Source organism: Ranitomeya variabilis, chromosome 1 (assembly GCF_051348905.1).
Source record: "Ranitomeya variabilis isolate aRanVar5 chromosome 1, aRanVar5.hap1, whole genome shotgun sequence".
Lineage (NCBI taxonomy): Eukaryota > Metazoa > Chordata > Amphibia > Anura > Dendrobatidae > Ranitomeya > Ranitomeya variabilis.
Window position 1 is genome coordinate 794,812,006 of NC_135232.1, and position 16,735 is coordinate 794,828,740.

The 16,735-nt window shown below is 42.7% G+C and overlaps 1 protein-coding gene across 1 annotated transcript in view; it reads right to left on the reverse strand.

Annotated features, from left to right (window-relative positions):
* MYO1F (myosin IF) overlaps positions 1-16,735 on the reverse strand; it is a 302,201-nt gene that overhangs the window by 26,302 nt on the left and 259,164 nt on the right. The window contains exons 22-24 of the mRNA XM_077273492.1: positions 5,818-5,963; positions 4,581-4,727; positions 2,807-2,955 (exon numbers count right to left, since the gene is read on the reverse strand). Coding sequence (XP_077129607.1) covers positions 2,807-2,955; positions 4,581-4,727; positions 5,818-5,963 — 442 coding nt within the window. The remainder of the gene's footprint in view (positions 1-2,806; positions 2,956-4,580; positions 4,728-5,817; positions 5,964-16,735) is intronic.

Here is a 16,735-nt window from a genome sequence, read left to right on the forward strand (position 1 = left end):
GGCGCACTTTCTTCTTTCATTGTGTGATATTTTACCTCCCCCTTTCTTCTGCTTTCCTCTTTCTTTCCATTCACCTCTTTTGGGTCTTGTCCAGACAAGAGTATTCCTTTTAGGGTTACCTGGATTCATTCAGGGACCTATTCCCATATGATGGACTCTATACACATTTACTGGTTGTTTTTATTTTCTGCAATTTGCAGCCCACAGAAAGGGTCAGAGACCAGAATCCAAGGGAGATACAACGTGGGGGCCAATGCGGGGGCCATTATACATTTTCGATTACAGCAGGATCATCTGCTGAGGTTCCCCCTATACCCATGATTAAAGTGTGCCACCATAGTTGTAATCAAGGGTTAGGGGCCCACTCAGATGGTTCGCCCCCCCTGAGCTGAACCCTTAGCTACGCCTCTGTTAGGTATATAATATATGTCTGCAAACTTTCCTGTATTAATAGGGGAAAAAAAATGTAGCCCTTTAAAGGGACTTTTGTTTTAAGTTGCAGCAGCAGTATACCTATAGAAGGACTGTAAGGTAATAAACCCTATATGCCTCTAATCACAAACTATCCCTTCTCCACCAGCAATCCCTACACTGAATGCAGGTAACAGCATTTTTACTATACAAAGGACAGTATGTAGCACTGAAAAGGACTTTTGTTTTAATGAGTCAGCAGCGCTATACAAGTACTGCAATAGCAATTAAACACTGCCTATATGCCTGCTCTAATCTAAGCTCTCCCTCCTAGATCAACTCTCCCTGAACTGCTCCCAGAGGGGGGTGTGCCGAACATAGCGTCATATAAGACCTTATGATGCGATACGGCCGGTCAATCACAGTAATGCCAGCAGCCAACATGGCTATGGCTTAAGGTGTATGGCAGGCAATCCTCACATGTTATGTTTATTGGCTGCCTGAGAACCGCAAAACATGCAGGGTGGGGACTCGAGTACGGCACTTGTGCACCCACGATACTCGATTGAGTAACTAGTGTACTCGAGCACCCCGATGCTCAACTGTATAAAGAGCAGTGGTGTGCACGCTCATTCATCATTATTTACTAGTGCTCTAGTGATATTCTCCTGCCTGTAAAACTGTAAAACAGTGATTTTATTAAAACAAAAGCAAGTAATCCAGTAAGTGATACATCGCTGTAATCAGGGTCTCAGTCTTTACATTATGTTGCTGTCAGATTAGGTGGTAAAAACCTGGTGACAAATTCTTGATAAATAATAGTTTCAGCCAAAAATGAAATTTGGTTGTGATTTTTGAATACTTATTTTTATCTTCAGTTAGCCATGTGATGTGAGTAAAGACAAACTTAGATAAGCTTCTTGAAGGAGTGGACTGTGCATACATATCCTATACAACAAGGATTTGTTAGGTGTTTTTAAACTGGCCATAAAGGTTTGTTATTAGCTGTGATTTCATTTAGTTCTCATTCAGATGTCAGTGATATTTCCCATGCACAATAATGGTCTAAATTTTATCTGCCTTTAGGATCCCATTTTCATCAGTATTTGGTCAATGGAACAGTAGTATCTACCATGAATGTTTTATTAGTGATTTTTTTCACAAACTGCAAAGCTTCACCTTCCCATTGCAATGTTAATCACAGACAGCACATGGATTTGTGTGCTGTCCATGATTTTTACGGACCCATTGACTTCTATGTTGGATTATTTGATCTCATGCCGAACCCCTTGGGTATGGCTTTATTTTTTCAATGGTGTCAACATGGTAGTTACCATAACTGCTTGTATGATGACATTTTATGGACTGTACCACTAAAAAAATTTTCATATGGGGGACAGAAACTTTGTTCCCAGATAGGGTCCCATCAAAGAAATGTCACCTTGTTATGGCTGATGGGCTCTCATGAATTGGCCAATTTATGTGCTAAGTACCTTCCTTTTCATAAGTATATTGTATATAGCAGTATTGCAATTCAAATTTCATATATTCTCTGTTTGCATATATCTTAGCGCTTACAGTGTGCTACTGTATTCTTTTGTTTGTACAGTTGCCATGAAGAAGATGACAGTATATTGTAGAATAAAGAAGAAAGGATATTTACATTGTCCTCCTATAAGGCATAGATGGTTTTGCCTCTAGCTACCCATGTGATGCTGTATTAATGCATCATGGCATCAAAGTTAGAAAGCTCTGTGTACAAATAACAAGCCCTCACACAGCTCTAAAGGTTAAACAATAAAAAAGTTACGGGTCTCAGAAAATAGCAATACAAACCACATTTTTTTTCTACAAAAATATAAGAGCATAAAAACTAAAAATTCTTTGTCACTAGGGGGTTAAGCAAATTTTTATATTTAGGTAGTGTAAGATGGCTTCCGGATAGGTCCTTGAATGGAGATATGTATCATCGAGGTTGGTAGCTTCGGTGATGTAAGCCCAGGAAGGCTGGCTCCAGCAGGTATAGTGCTGACAGAGTTAATAGGGTGTATCAGAGCTGGGTTTACGAGCAGTTAAAGAGATGGGTGAGACTTGCTGCTCACATATCCCCACCTCGGGGACGTGGTATGTGTCTGGAGGTGTGTAGACCTTCAGTGTGTTGGTCTTTGGTAAGGACTCAAGAACTAGACATTAACACAAGTGGGCGAACCCGCAAAATTGTATGGACTATTTAATTTGTGTTTTTTTGTTTGGTTTCTGAGTAGTTTATGAAGTCTTAATAAACCAGCCTGGACATTTCACTGAAACTGCTTCCTGTGCCTACCTCAGACATAACCAAGTGAGTAGAAATCCTACAGTAGTTTCTGACCTAACTCTTGTGTAAGCAGATACTTACTGGAATTTTTGGGAAGTCCATCTCCAACACTGATTGTGAGGGTTTTTCCTCCAGGTTTAGGCTGTGCAATGTCTCCATGTCCCCTCAAGAATGTAATGGTTCTTGAGCCTCCTCCTCCCCAACCTTCTTTCTTTACTCTAAGTTGTAGTCTGGAGAAAAAAAATTGCTTGCATAAATCAATGTACAAGATGGTGTAGCTGTGTTTACTATATAAAGTAAAACCAGTTACAATGAATGGTATATCCATAAGCCCCATATCCACTTTTGTTGATAACAGATCAGTCAGAAATGCCAGAATATTCTTAATGGTGGGATGTAGCTGCTGACTCACATAGTTCTGCAAATAGACCTGTAAGTTACTATAACAGTTGCAACTGTCAATGGAGAAGTCGTCGCACTTATGTTTTCTTTCTCCCTTGTAACCAATGGGACTTACAAAGTTATCAAAGACATAAAATCCATTTTTGGCCATTATTCTATTAACCTTGAAGAGTAACCATCGTTAAAATTGTTATTTCATAAATCAATGGTACATATGAAAATAAGGAACTTTGTAATATGTCTTATCAGAGAAATCTGCTTTTTTTCTACTTGTGAACTAATCTTTCTCTTTCAATTCATGGGTAAAATCTGGATTCAATGAAGACAGATTTTTGCATTACTGAAATACCTGATGGCAGTTGGTGCTTTTAACATTTTTATTGAGGGGGAGAAGCTAGATACAGACAGACATTCTGCTGCATGTTGTTCTGAAACAACAGTTACATTTCTCCATAGAACTTTATAAGCACCAGTAGCCATCTCCTGTCTTTTAATGGGAAAATCTCTTCACTAAAGACACATTTTACCTGTGAATTGAGAATTTTTGTAATTTATAATCAGTCTAGAGGGAGAAAGAACACATTTATCTAAAAAGATACTACTGATTTATGGGGAAAAAAATTAAAATGACGGTTAATCTTATCTTTTATATAATATATGGGGTGTTAACCTATAATAACTAGTGATGAGCGAGTATACTCGTTACTCGAGATTTCCCAAGCATGCTCGGTTGGTCTCCTAGCATTTTGGCGTGCTCGAAAATTTAGTTTATGTCGACGCAGCTGCACGATTTGCAACTGCTAGACAGCATGAATACATGTGGGGATTCCCTAACAAACAGGATTCTCTGGGGCCATGTCTTAAGGTTATTACTAGTGATGAGCGAGTATGCTCGTTGCTCGGATGGTCTCCCAGTATTTGTGACTGCTCGGAGATTTAGTTTTCATCACCTCAGTTGCATGATTTACAGCTACTAGCCAGCCTGAGCACATGTGGGGGTTGCCTGGTTGCTAGGGAATCCCCACATGTATTCTGCCTGTCTAGCAGCTGTAAATCATTCAGCTGCGGCGACGAAAACCAAATCTCTTAGCACTTACAAATACTCGGAGACCACCCGAGCAACAAGTGTACTCGTTCATCACTAGTTATTACCCTATGAGCAACGCCCCCTTGGTAAAGACCATAAAAATTAGCACTAAGTAAAAAGATCCATGTATCTGGAACCATATGACGGGTTTAAAAAAAGACCAAAGCGTCTACATACTCAGGAGACCAGCAAGAATAGAACTACATCAAGAACTGGCCACTTTTGACCTGGTGATGGTTCTCTCTAAATGCATAGCTGCCTGCCATTTGACGTCTATCAGTGTGATTTCTACTTCTGTGTTCATGAACATTTATCTATATGCATTCTTACCGCACAGATTACAACTATGACAAACGGTTCTCTTACGTGTCTCCGAAGTTCAGCACTAGTTTACTCTTGGTCATCTCCTCATATCTTTTGCACAGCAGACTAATGAGTTCAGTTTTGAAGACTGATTCTAGAAGAGTGTCATGATCTGTCTCATGTAAGATGAAGAAGTCATCCTGGCGTGTGCTGGTTGCAGGCAAAAGAAATTCATATAAAAATAATTAGTGACCAGTATGTGGTCTTCCTATTTTAAGAATAAGAAAACTATACCATAATGTTCTACATACTGTATAAACAAAGATCATTGATCTATGATAAAGCCTCACTTCTGAAAAACAATAGTTATATTGACCAGAAATGCAATATATGAGCAGACTTTTTCTATTTGTACAGTTTGGTTTTTTTAGTGTAGAAAGAAAGCTTTGCTAGCTAGAAAGGATCATCAGGCTCCCATTGACCGATTTGGGAAACAGTTACAACCATAAATCCAGGCCCGACCATGCATGTGATGAACTGAACTAGCAGCACCATATGGTCTTAGGATGCTGGTGGTCAAGTATCAGATCTAGCAACCAGGCAACCCCCACATGTACTTATGCTGGCTATCAGATGTAAATCATTCAGCTGCGGCAAGAAATTCTGAAACGCGTAGGATTTGATCCACCGCGCTTTCCATAGTCAGTCACATGATTAATCATGTGACCGTGACGTCACGCAAGGTCCTGTATTCACAGTGAACCGAGCGTCTGTACAGCGCAGCGTTCATCCATCACACGCCGGTAAAGACTTCAGGGCCCACCGGCCGGGGCAGAGCTCATAACACGGATTTCCCCAACAGGCAAACACTATAAAAGTGGATAATATCAAACAACATAATCAAGCATATCAGGTAAATTTCCTTCAGCTACACCTGAAGCTTGCGCTTTATATTGCATTCTTGATACCTCCATGATTGTATTTTATACACATTGAGTGCTTTTTATGTAATTTTCACCACAGCTGTAGCTGACTTATTAGGATATTTTTACTCTTATCCCGCTGCCATTTGGTTCGCACAATATTATTTTATCCCCCCTGTAAGTACCATTTGGTTCTCACAATATTATTCTATCCCCCCTGTAAGTACTAGCCTTTAATATCGGCTCATATTTCCAGAGAGGGGCGTTTTCCAGCGCTGATATAAACTGTTTCAAAGATTTACAAAGAGGCCTGCACCATTATTAATATATGGGGACTAGTTTACTTAAACATATGTAAGGAGAAACCTCTTGCATACCTTAGAGAAATACTCCTAAGGGATGGAATTTCTAGCTTCTTCTTCAGCACCTCCTTTATTTGGCCTTTCTCTGGTCCCTTCTTCACTTTTTCACGCCCAATCAAGTAGAAGTATTTGGGAGTGGTGATAAGGTCTCTCTTGATCGACTGGAAGCGATAGTAAAATTATAAATTACCTGCAGAAAGATCTATTGTAAACTACTTTCTATGTACTGTTATATCTTCTCATGCCCAATAAGATTTAAAACCAGACCATTTGATTTAAAACTCCATAAGCAGATCATAGAAGTTTAGAAGTCTGAATTCCAAATAATATAATAGCTTTTCATATTTATATACATGTACACAGTGGGGAAAATAATTATTTGATACACTGCGGATTTTGCAAGTTTTGCCATCTACACAGAATGGAGAGTTCTATCATTTTTATCGTAGGTAGACTTCAACTATGAGTTACAGAATCTAAAAATAAAAAACAGAAAACCACATTGTATGATTTTTGCATAATTAAATAGCATTTTATTAGATGAAATAAGTATAAGATCACCTACCAACCAGCAGGAATTCTGGCTCTCAGAGACCTGTTAGTTTTTCTCTAAGGCTATGTGCACACATTGCGAATTTCTGTGTGAATTTTTGCGCTCAGTTTTTGAAAAATCCACAGATAAAACGCACCTGTGATAGAAGTTTCTGTTCGCCCCACTTCTCCACAGAGAACTTCAATGCATAATAATACTATTGAAGCAAGCATATTACATCAATGTATACAATTTACAAATCTACCATAAAGATAATAAGTGATAAATATGCGTAGAGGACAAATAGGGGCCAGCTGCTAAACATAACTCAGGAAAAGAAGAAAAACCAAACAGCCATAAGGTCCAATATAAAACCATACATTTTATTAAACAACATAAAAACTGCTAGACAAGGTACAATGATGCAATACGGGGGAACAATTGTTCACTCCTATTGGCCATGATGAACGGGCCAGGGCACCAACACATAACCTGCCTGAACGTAACAGTATGCCTCTATAATAATAAACCCATCGCTGCTAGAAGGAATAATAATGGGACAATGCCACAACATGGGAGAAAATAGATAGATCACAACTCAACATGAGTACATACCGGCACACGTAGAACAGACAGGATGGATGGGCGACCAGACCAGACCAGACCCGACCCCGACGCGCATTTCGGAGCAGGCAGCTCCTTCCCCTGATGACGCGCGTTCATCATGGCCAATAGGAGTGCACAATTGTTCCCCCGAATTGCATCATTGTACCTTGTCTAGCGGTTTTTATGTTGTTTAATAAAATTTATGGTTTTATATTGGACCTTATGGTAGTTTGGTTTTTCTTCTTTTCCAGAGAACTTCAATGGTATAGTTCATGCAATTTAATCAAACAGACTGGTGCTAACTAAGATGATGGAGCTTGGAGGTTAATTCCTGAACCTGGTGTTCTCATTTACTTCTTTGTGTGAACCTATAGTGTGGCTTCACACAATATAAACCGCTAGCTACCTGCCTTCAGTTGCCAGTTAAACGTTCTACTTATTCTGCGCCACTCTCATTTCTCTGTTCCTGCTTAACTAGCTTGTTTCCTTTTTTTGACTTTGGATCATGTTTTGACTATTCTATTACCTGACAATTTTGTTCCTAATCCTGATGTCTTGGTACAGACTCAGCTTTCTGACCATCCTCTGTCAGCCCACTCCACTGACCAGCAGCTGTGGACTCAACCTGGGGGTGCCTGTGTAAGACCTGATCCCTGTATAGTGGCTAAAGGGTGAAGGTCAGGATTCCTCTGTAATCTGCTAGACAAGGTGGCTAGCGCAAAGCCGTTAGTGGAAGCCCTTTTAAGTGCTGCTAGCCTTCCACTGACATTGGGGAACAAATCACAGTATGAAGTTCAAAAAAGGAAAAGGTCTAACTTAAGCCATATTAAACTTTTATGTAATATCCATGTAACTGTTTTTTTTAGATATCATTCCCATGTGGGTAGCCAGTAAAAATGTATATAAAACCGCAATTGTAATTCTTAGTGTGGTATTGCAAAGTTTCTGCTCTAAAAATGCATTAAAAAAGCTGTCAAATGCATCCAAAAAGTATAAAAAAATGAAAACAGAATAAAAAAGCAATAAATGCGCAGTAAGCAGAGCAGATTGAAGGATGAACTAATGTATGGCTCACAATTCCCATTTGTGTATGGCCTACACTTGAGCCTATCATTGTCATATGGAAGAAATTAGAAAGTTCTGACTTCCCAAAACTGAAAGCCATAATCTTTTATTATCACAATTCCTTGAGTATTTTCCCCAATTTCCCTTGTGCAAACACACTTTATTTGCATATAACTTTATGGCCCATAAAGTGTACCTACCATTTAAGATAATTTTTCAGTTCAGCTTGTGTATGTACATGAATAATAACTACTAATAACTATTTCAGGCCATTATAAGACTTGTATACTGCATTTTCACTAGTTTTACCAGCTTCTGTCTCCAATTTTCAGTTCTCTCTGAGCTAGTGGACAGAGACCGGCTGCTATTATGTCTCCCATACACAGTACAAAGAGAGATTCCTGTGAATGCAGTGGTGGAAAAAGCTAAATCATTTGCTAAAACCCTAATGATGGAACTGAGTGTGCTTACCTGCCTGCATAGCACTCTACTTCTCCCCCCCAATCTCTCCATAGAGTATATTAAGGGGTGTAATCAGACACCCCGCTGCGCTGGCAGTTCGGCTTGATTTACCAAGCCAAAGTGGAGCTGTATATTCAGAGTGAATTCAGGGGGCAGGGAGAAGGGGAAGAAGGTGGCTCATAAGATTCAGGGTTTTTTTTTTCTGGAAACTAAACCAAAATTCTTGGGTTGTCCAAAATATTTACACACATTCATCCTACCCCTTAAAGAAAACATGCCTCACAGCTCTCATAACATGGGTGTGAATCACAAAGACCATAAAAAAAAACAGTATTCTGGTGGCAGGAAAGACTGAGCACTCTGGTTGCTTTATGTGTGTCATGTATGAGCACAAGAAGTATCGTGTCTCCTTTCTCCTCACAGCTAGGGTTGAGCGAAACGGGTCGATCATTTTCAAAAGTCGCCGACTTTTGGCTAAGTCGGCGTCTCATGAAACCCGATCCGACCCCTGTGCTTGTCGGCCATGCGGTACGCGACTTTCGCGCCAAAGTCGCGTTTCAATGACGCGAAAAGCGCCATTTCTCAGCCAATGAAGGTGAACGCAGAGTGTGGGCAGCGTGATGACATAGATCCTGGTCCCCACCATCTTAGAGAAGGGCATTGCAGTGATTGGCTTGCTGTCTGCGGCGTCACAGGGGCTATAAAGGGGCGTTCCCGCCGACCGCCATCTTACTGCTGCTGATCTGAGCTTAGGGACAGGTTGCTGCCGCTTCGTCAGAAGCAGGGAGAGCGTTAGGCAGGGTCCACTAACCACCAAACCGCTTGTGCTGCAGCGATTTCCACTGTCCAACACCACCTTCGGTGTGCAGGGACTGTGGAAGCTATTTTTTTTTTTTTTCCCCTCAGCGCTGTAGCTCATTGGGCTGCCCTAGAAGGCTCCGTGATAGCTGTATTGCTGTGTGTACGCCACTGTGGAAACCAACTGCTTTTTTCAAAGCACATATCCTCTTGTTCCTTCCTTTCTGCACAGCTATCTTTTTTGTTTGTCCACACTTTTTATTTAATTTGTGCATCAGTCCACTCCTATTGCTGCCTGCCATACCTGGCTTACATTACTGCAGGGAGATAGTAATTGTAGGACAGTTTTTTTTTTTTTTTTTTTTTTTTTTTGTGGGAGATTAAGATTGGCATTTCTGCTACAGTGCCATCCCTGTGTGTGCCATCTCTCACTGAGTGGGCCATAGAAAGCCTATTTATTTTTTCCGTGATTTGTGTTCTAAAATCTACCTCAACACAAAAACACTACATCAATCAGTGGGAGAAAAATATTGGCCTCAGTCAGGGCTTGTGTGCCACTGCTGTGTGTGCTATCTCTCATTCAGTGGGCTATAGCAAGCCTATTTTTTTTTATTTTTTTTTTTAATATTATTTGGTTTCTAAAGTCTCCCTGAAAAAAAAAAAAAACCTAAAAAAACAGTGGGAGAGTAATATTGCCCTTTCAGCTTGTGTGCCAGTCTTGACTCCTGGGTGTGCCACCTCTCTCCCTCTCATTCAGTGGGCCATAGAAAGCCTATTTATTTTTTTTTTAAAATATTATTGGGTTTCTAAAGTCTCCCTGAAAAAACAAAAAATACATAAAAAAACAGTGGGAGAGTAATATTGCCCTTTCAGCTTGTGTGCCAGTCTTGACTCCTGGGTGTGCCACCTCTCTCCCTCTCATTCAGTGGGCCATAGAAAGCCTATTTATTTTTTTTTTTAAATATTATTGGGTTTCTAAAGTCTCCCTGAAAAAACAAAAAATACATAAAAAAACAGTGGGAGAGTAATATTGCCCTTTCAGCTTGTGTGCCAGTCTTGACTCCTGGGTGTGCCACCTCTCTCCCTTTCATTCAGTGGGCCATAGAAAGCCTATTTATTTTTTCCGTGATTTGTGTTCTAAATTCTACCTCAACACAAAAACACTACATCAATCAGTGGGAGAAAAATATTGGCCTCAGTCAGGGCTTGTGTGCCACTGCTGTGTGTGCTATCTCTCATTCAGTGGGCTATAGCAAGCCTATTTTTTTTTTTTTTATTTTTTTTTTAATATTATTTGGTTTCTAAAGTCTCCCTGAAAAAAAAAAAAAAACCTAAAAAAACAGTGGGAGAGTAATATTGCCCTTTCAGCTTGTGTGCCAGTCTTGACTCCTGGGTGTGCCACCTCTCTCCCTCTCATTCAGTGGGCCATAGAAAGCCTATTTATTTATTTTTTTTAATATTATTTGGTTTCTAATTCTCCCTGAAAAAAAAAAAAAAAACCTAAAAAAACAGTGGGAGAATAATATTGCCCTTTCAGCTTGTGTGCCAGTCTTGACTCCTGGGTGTGCCACCTCTCTCCCTCTCATTCAGTGGGCCATAGAAAGCCTATTTATTTTTTTTTTTAAATATTATTGGGTTTCTAAAGTCTCCCTGAAAAAACAAAAAATACATAAAAAAACAGTGGGAGAGTAATATTGCCCTTTCAGCTTGTGTGCCAGTCTTGACTCCTGGGTGTGCCACCTCTCTCCCTTTCATTCAGTGGGCCATAGAAAGCCTATTTATTTTTTCCGTGATTTGTGTTCTAAATTCTACCTCAACACAAAAACACTACATCAATCAGTGGGAGAAAAATATTGGCCTCAGTCAGGGCTTGTGTGCCACTGCTGTGTGTGCTATCTCTCATTCAGTGGGCTATAGCAAGCCTATTTTTTTTTTTTTTTTTTTAATATTATTTGGTTTCTAAAGTCTCCCTGAAAAAAAAAAAAAAAACCTAAAAAAACAGTGGGAGAGTAATATTGCCCTTTCAGCTTGTGTGCCAGTCTTGACTCCTGGGTGTGCCACCTCTCTCCCTCTCATTCAGTGGGCCATAGAAAGCCTTTTTTTTTTTTGGTTTTTTTAATATTATTTGGTTTCTAAAGTCTCCCTGAAAAAAACAAAAAAAACATAAAAAACAGTGGGAGAGTAATATTGCCCTTTCAGCTTGTGCGCCAGTCTTGACTCCTGGTTGTGCCACCTCTCTCTCTCTAATTGTGGGCCATAGAAAGCCTTTTTTTTTTTTTTTAATATTATTTGGTTTCTAAAGTCTCCCTGAGAAAAAAAAATAAATAAATTAGGTGGGAGATTAATATTGACATTTGTGCTTGAGTGACAGTCCTGCGTGTGTGTCATCTCTGTGATTTTGTGCCACAGAAAACAGAGTGTGTAACATTGTGCCTGATTTTCCTTGTGGTCTCACCAACCTGTTAAGGGATATTGAAATCATACTGAAGTTATAGCTCACCGTGTAAGTTGTTTGACAGCAACAAATAAAGTTACTTTGGTTAAGATTTTAAAACAATGAGGAAGTCTGGTGCAAGAGGTCGTCGTGGGCGTTCATTGTCAGCTGGTAATGATGGTAGTGGTAGTGGAGCATCAGGTGGTCGTGGGGATAAAAATATTCCACCTAAGTCTGGAGCTGTGGAGCCAGTTTCGTCGTCAGGCTACACAAGGCCTCGAACGCTCTCTTTTCTGGGAGTAGGAAAACCGCTTTTAAAGGCGGAGCAGCAACAGCAAGTTTTGGCTTACATTGCAGACTCAGCCTCTAGCTCTTTTGCCTCCTCTTCCGAAACTGGTAAATGTAAAAGCAGCGCGTCGCTTGTGGATGTTCACGGTCAGGGACAAGTCGCTTCCTTGTCCTCCTCAGCAAAAACTACAACAAGAGAGAAGGATGCAGCAGGCGACACAACGGGTCACTCCATGGAGCTCTTTACACATACCGTCCCTGGCTTAGAAAGTGAAACATTTAACAGGCCATGCCCATTACAAGTATATTCTGACATGGAGTGCACTGATGCACAGCCACAGCCAGAGTACTATGCTGCTCCTTTGACTCAGACCACCACATTGCCCTCTCAGGGTACAGATCCACAATCAGACCCTGATGAGACTATGTTGCCCCGCCACGAACGCTATACCACCGACCGACACAGTGACACAGACGAAGTTGCACACTCGAAGAGGAGGTAATAGATGACCCAGTTATTGACCCCGATTGGCAGCCATTGGGGGAACAGGGTGCAGGCGGCAGTAGTTCAGAAGCGGAGGTGGAGGAGGGGCCGCAGCAGGCATCAACATCGCAACAGGTTCCATCTGCCGGGCCCGTATCTGGACCAAAACGCGTGTCAAAGCCAAAACCTGTTGGAGCACAGCGTTGCCATCCGGTTAAAGCTCAGTCTGCAATCCCTGAAAAGGGATCCGAGTCTAGGAAGAGTGCAGTCTGGCATTTTTTTAAACAACATCCAACTGATCAGCGCAAAGTCATCTGTCAAAAATGTTCAACTAGCTTAAGCAGAGGTCAGAATCTGAAAAGTCTAAATACTAGTTGCATGCATAGACACTTAACCACCATGCATTTTCAAGCCTGGACTAACTACCAAACGTCCCTCAAGGTTGTAGCACCCTCGGCCAATGAAGCTAGTCAGCAACGCAACATCCCTTCCGTCACTGTAAGGCCACCATTTTCCGCACCACCGGCAGTATCTGTGCAGGTTTCTTTGCCAGCCAAAAGCAGTCAGGGTCAGGGAATCACCAGTTTTGTAGGAGGAAATATTGCATCTAGGGCACCGGCGGAAACAATACCGTCTCCAACCGTCTCTCAGTCTGCCATGTACACCGGCACACCCGAAAGTTCCACGATCTCCAGCTCTCCAGTCCAGCTCACCCTACATGAGACTCTGGTTAGAAAAAGGAAGTACTTATCCTCGCATCCGCGTACACAGGGTTTTAACGCCCACATAGCTAGACTAATCTCGTTAGAGATGATGCCCTACCGGTTAGTTGAAAGCGAAGCTTTCAAAGCCCTGATGGAGTACGCTGAACCACGATACGAGCTACCCAGTCGACACTTTTTTTCCAGAAAAGCCATCCCAGCCCTGCACCAGCATGTTAAACAGCGCATCGTCCATGCACTCAGGCAATCTGTGAGTACAAAGGTGCACCTGACTACAGATGCATGGACCAGTAGGCATGGCCAGGGACGTTATGTGTCCATCACGGCACACTGGGTGAATGTGGTGGATGCAGGGTCCACAGGCGACATCAATTTAGGGACAGTTGTGCCTAGCCCACGGTCTAGGAAACAGTTGGCTGTAGGCGTTCGCACCCCCTCCTCCTCCTCCTCCTCGTCCTCCTGCAGAAGCTACAGCTCTTCCACAGAACGCAGTCTGCCAACCACTCCATCGGCAGATGACACTGTTGCACACCAGTTGTCCCATTATGGGCCAGCTACTGCCAAGCGTCAGCAGGCTGTATTGGCTATGAAGTGCTTGGGCGACAATAGACACACCGCGGAAGTTCTGTCCGAGTTCTTGCAACAAGAAACGCAGTCGTGGCTGGGCACAGTAGATCTTGAGGCAGGCAAGGTAGTGAGTGATAACGGAAGGAATTTCATGGCTGCCATCTCCCTTTCCCAACTGAAACACATTCCTTGCCTGGCTCACACCTTAAACCTGGTGGTGCAGTGCTTATTGAAAACTTATCCTGGGTTCTCCGACCTGCTCCTCAAAGTGCGTGCACTTTGCTCACATATCCGACGTTCGCCTGTACACGCCAGCCGTATGCAGACCTATCAGCGGTCTTTGAACCTTCCCCAGCATCGCCTAATCATAGACGTTGCAACAAGGTGGAACTCAACACTGCACATGCTTCAGAGACTGTGCGAACAGAGGCGTGCTGTTATTTATTTGTGGGAGGATACACGGGCAGGCAGTAGGATGGCAGACATGGAGTTGTCAGGTGTGCAGTGGTCTAAGATACAAGACATGTGTCAAGTCCTTCAGTGCTTTGAGGAATGCACACGGCTGGTTAGTGCAGACAACGCCGTAATAAGCATGAGCATCCCCCTAATGCGTCTGCTGATGCAAAGTTTGACGCACATAAAGGAGCAGGCGTCTGCACCAGAGGAAGAGGAAAGCCTTGATGACAGTCAGCCATTGTCTGGTCAGGGCAGTGTACAGGACGAGGTAGCGGGCGAAGAGGAGGTGGAGGACGAGGAGGATGATGGGGATGAGTATATTTTTAATGCCGAACCTTTCCCAGGGGCACAGGAATTTGGTTGCGTGTCACGGCCGGGTTCTGGTTTTTTGAGGGACACAAGTGACGTAGATTTGCCTGCAACTGCCCCTCAACCAATCACAACCGGAGATTTGACAACTGGAACTTTGGCCCACATGGCGGATTATGCCTTACGTATCCTAAAAAGGGACACACGCATTACGAAAATGATGAACGATGACGATTACTGGTTGGCCTGCCTCCTTGATCCACGCTATAAAGGCAAATTGCAAAATATTATGCCACATGAGAACTTGGAACTAATATTAGCAACCAAACAATCAACTCTTGTTGACCGTTTGCTTCAGGCATTCCCAGCACACAGCGCACGTGATCGTTCTCACACGAGCTCCAGGGGGCAGCAGACTAGGAGTGTTAGGGGTGCACACATCAGAAGTGGCGTTGGACAGAGGGGTTTTCTGACCAGGTTGTGGAGTGATTTTGCTATGACCGCAGACAGGACAGGTACTGCTGCATCAATTGAAAGTGACAGGAGACAACATTTGTCCAGTATGGTTACTAACTATTTTTCATCCCTTATCGATGTTCTCCCTCAACCGTCATTCCCATTTGATTACTGGGCCTCCAAATTAGACACCTGGCCAGAATTGGCAGAATATGCATTGCAGGAGCTTGCTTGCCCGGCAGCAAGTGTCCTATCAGAAAGAGTATTCAGTGCTGCAGGTTCAATATTAACCGAAAAAAGGACTCGTCTGGCTACCCAAAATGTTGACGATCTAACATTCATTAAAATGAACCACAACTGGATTTCGAAATCTTTTGCCCCACCTTGCCCGGCCGACACCTAGCTTTCCTATGAAAAGCTCTTGCCTGTGAATTACTTTTCTAATGTCTAATTTGCTGCAGCTGATTGTACAGCATACGACATGTTTACACCTCCCTAAATGGCAAAACTCCCCACACGGGGCCGTGGTATCGCGACTTGGCGCAAGCACCCGTGAGACTGCTGTTTGTCTGAAGAGGTGGGTGTGCTCGCTTTTGGTTGACGGCATTGCTACTGGGTCCCTCATAGTACAATGTAGTGTCTCTGGCGGTGGTGGTGCGCACCCAACGTCAGACACACCGTTGTAACATGAGGGGCCCTGGGGCGGTCCCGCCGGCCTCAAGAGAGTTCCCCCCTACCCCAGCTCAAAATGTGCTCTACCACGTGCAAAATTATGTCGCACAGCTCCACCAATCTTTAGTCTATTCGCTGACATCATTCAATGTCTGGCACTGACAATACAAATTTGTAGACATCTATGATGCAACTTAAAGTAGTCTGTGTCTGTGTCCTATATTGGCACCATTAAATAGTTACTGCCAAATTACTATGTCAGAAACTCAGTAGATGAGCCCACCCCTGTACCTAAGTATGCCACCTTTTTTTTTTGTTTTGGTTGTTTTGCGAGACATTAACATCTATTTATATTTTGGGAGTACTGGGACAGACACTCCTTGCACTACTCCTCCACTCACCACCAAGCTGCCTGTGTATCCATGTAACCGCTGTAAAACTGCCATGAGCCTATTGTTTGTTATGTTAGGCCTTTGATAGCCTGTCTGCGGTCCCTACTTTAAATACTCCTCCACTGACCAGACCACTGCTGCCCGTGTACCCCTGGAACCAATTATAAAGTGCCTACAGCCAGCCCATTTTCTTATGTTAGGCCTTTGAAGCCTGTCTGCGGTCCCTACTTTAAATACTCCTCCACTCACCACCACCAAGCTGCCTGCCCGTGTATCCATGTAACCGCTGTGAAACTGCCATGAGCCTATTGTTTGTTATGTTAGGCCTTTGATAGCCTGTCTGCGGTTCCTACTTTAAATACTCCTCCACTGACCAGACCACTGCTGCCCGTGTACCCCTGGAACCAATTATAAAGTGCCTACAGCCAGCCCATTTTCTTATGTTAGGCCTTTGAAGCCTGTCTGCGGTCCCTACTTTAAATACTCCTCCACTGACCAGACCACTGCTGCCCGTGTACCCCTGGAACCAATTATAAAGTGCCTACAGCCAGCCCATTTTCTTATGTTAGGCCTTTGAAGCCTGTCTGCGGTCCCTACTTTAAATACTCCTCCACTCACCACCACCAAGCTGCCTGCCCGTGTATCCATGTAACCGCTGTGAAACTGCCATGAGCCTATTGTTTGTTATGT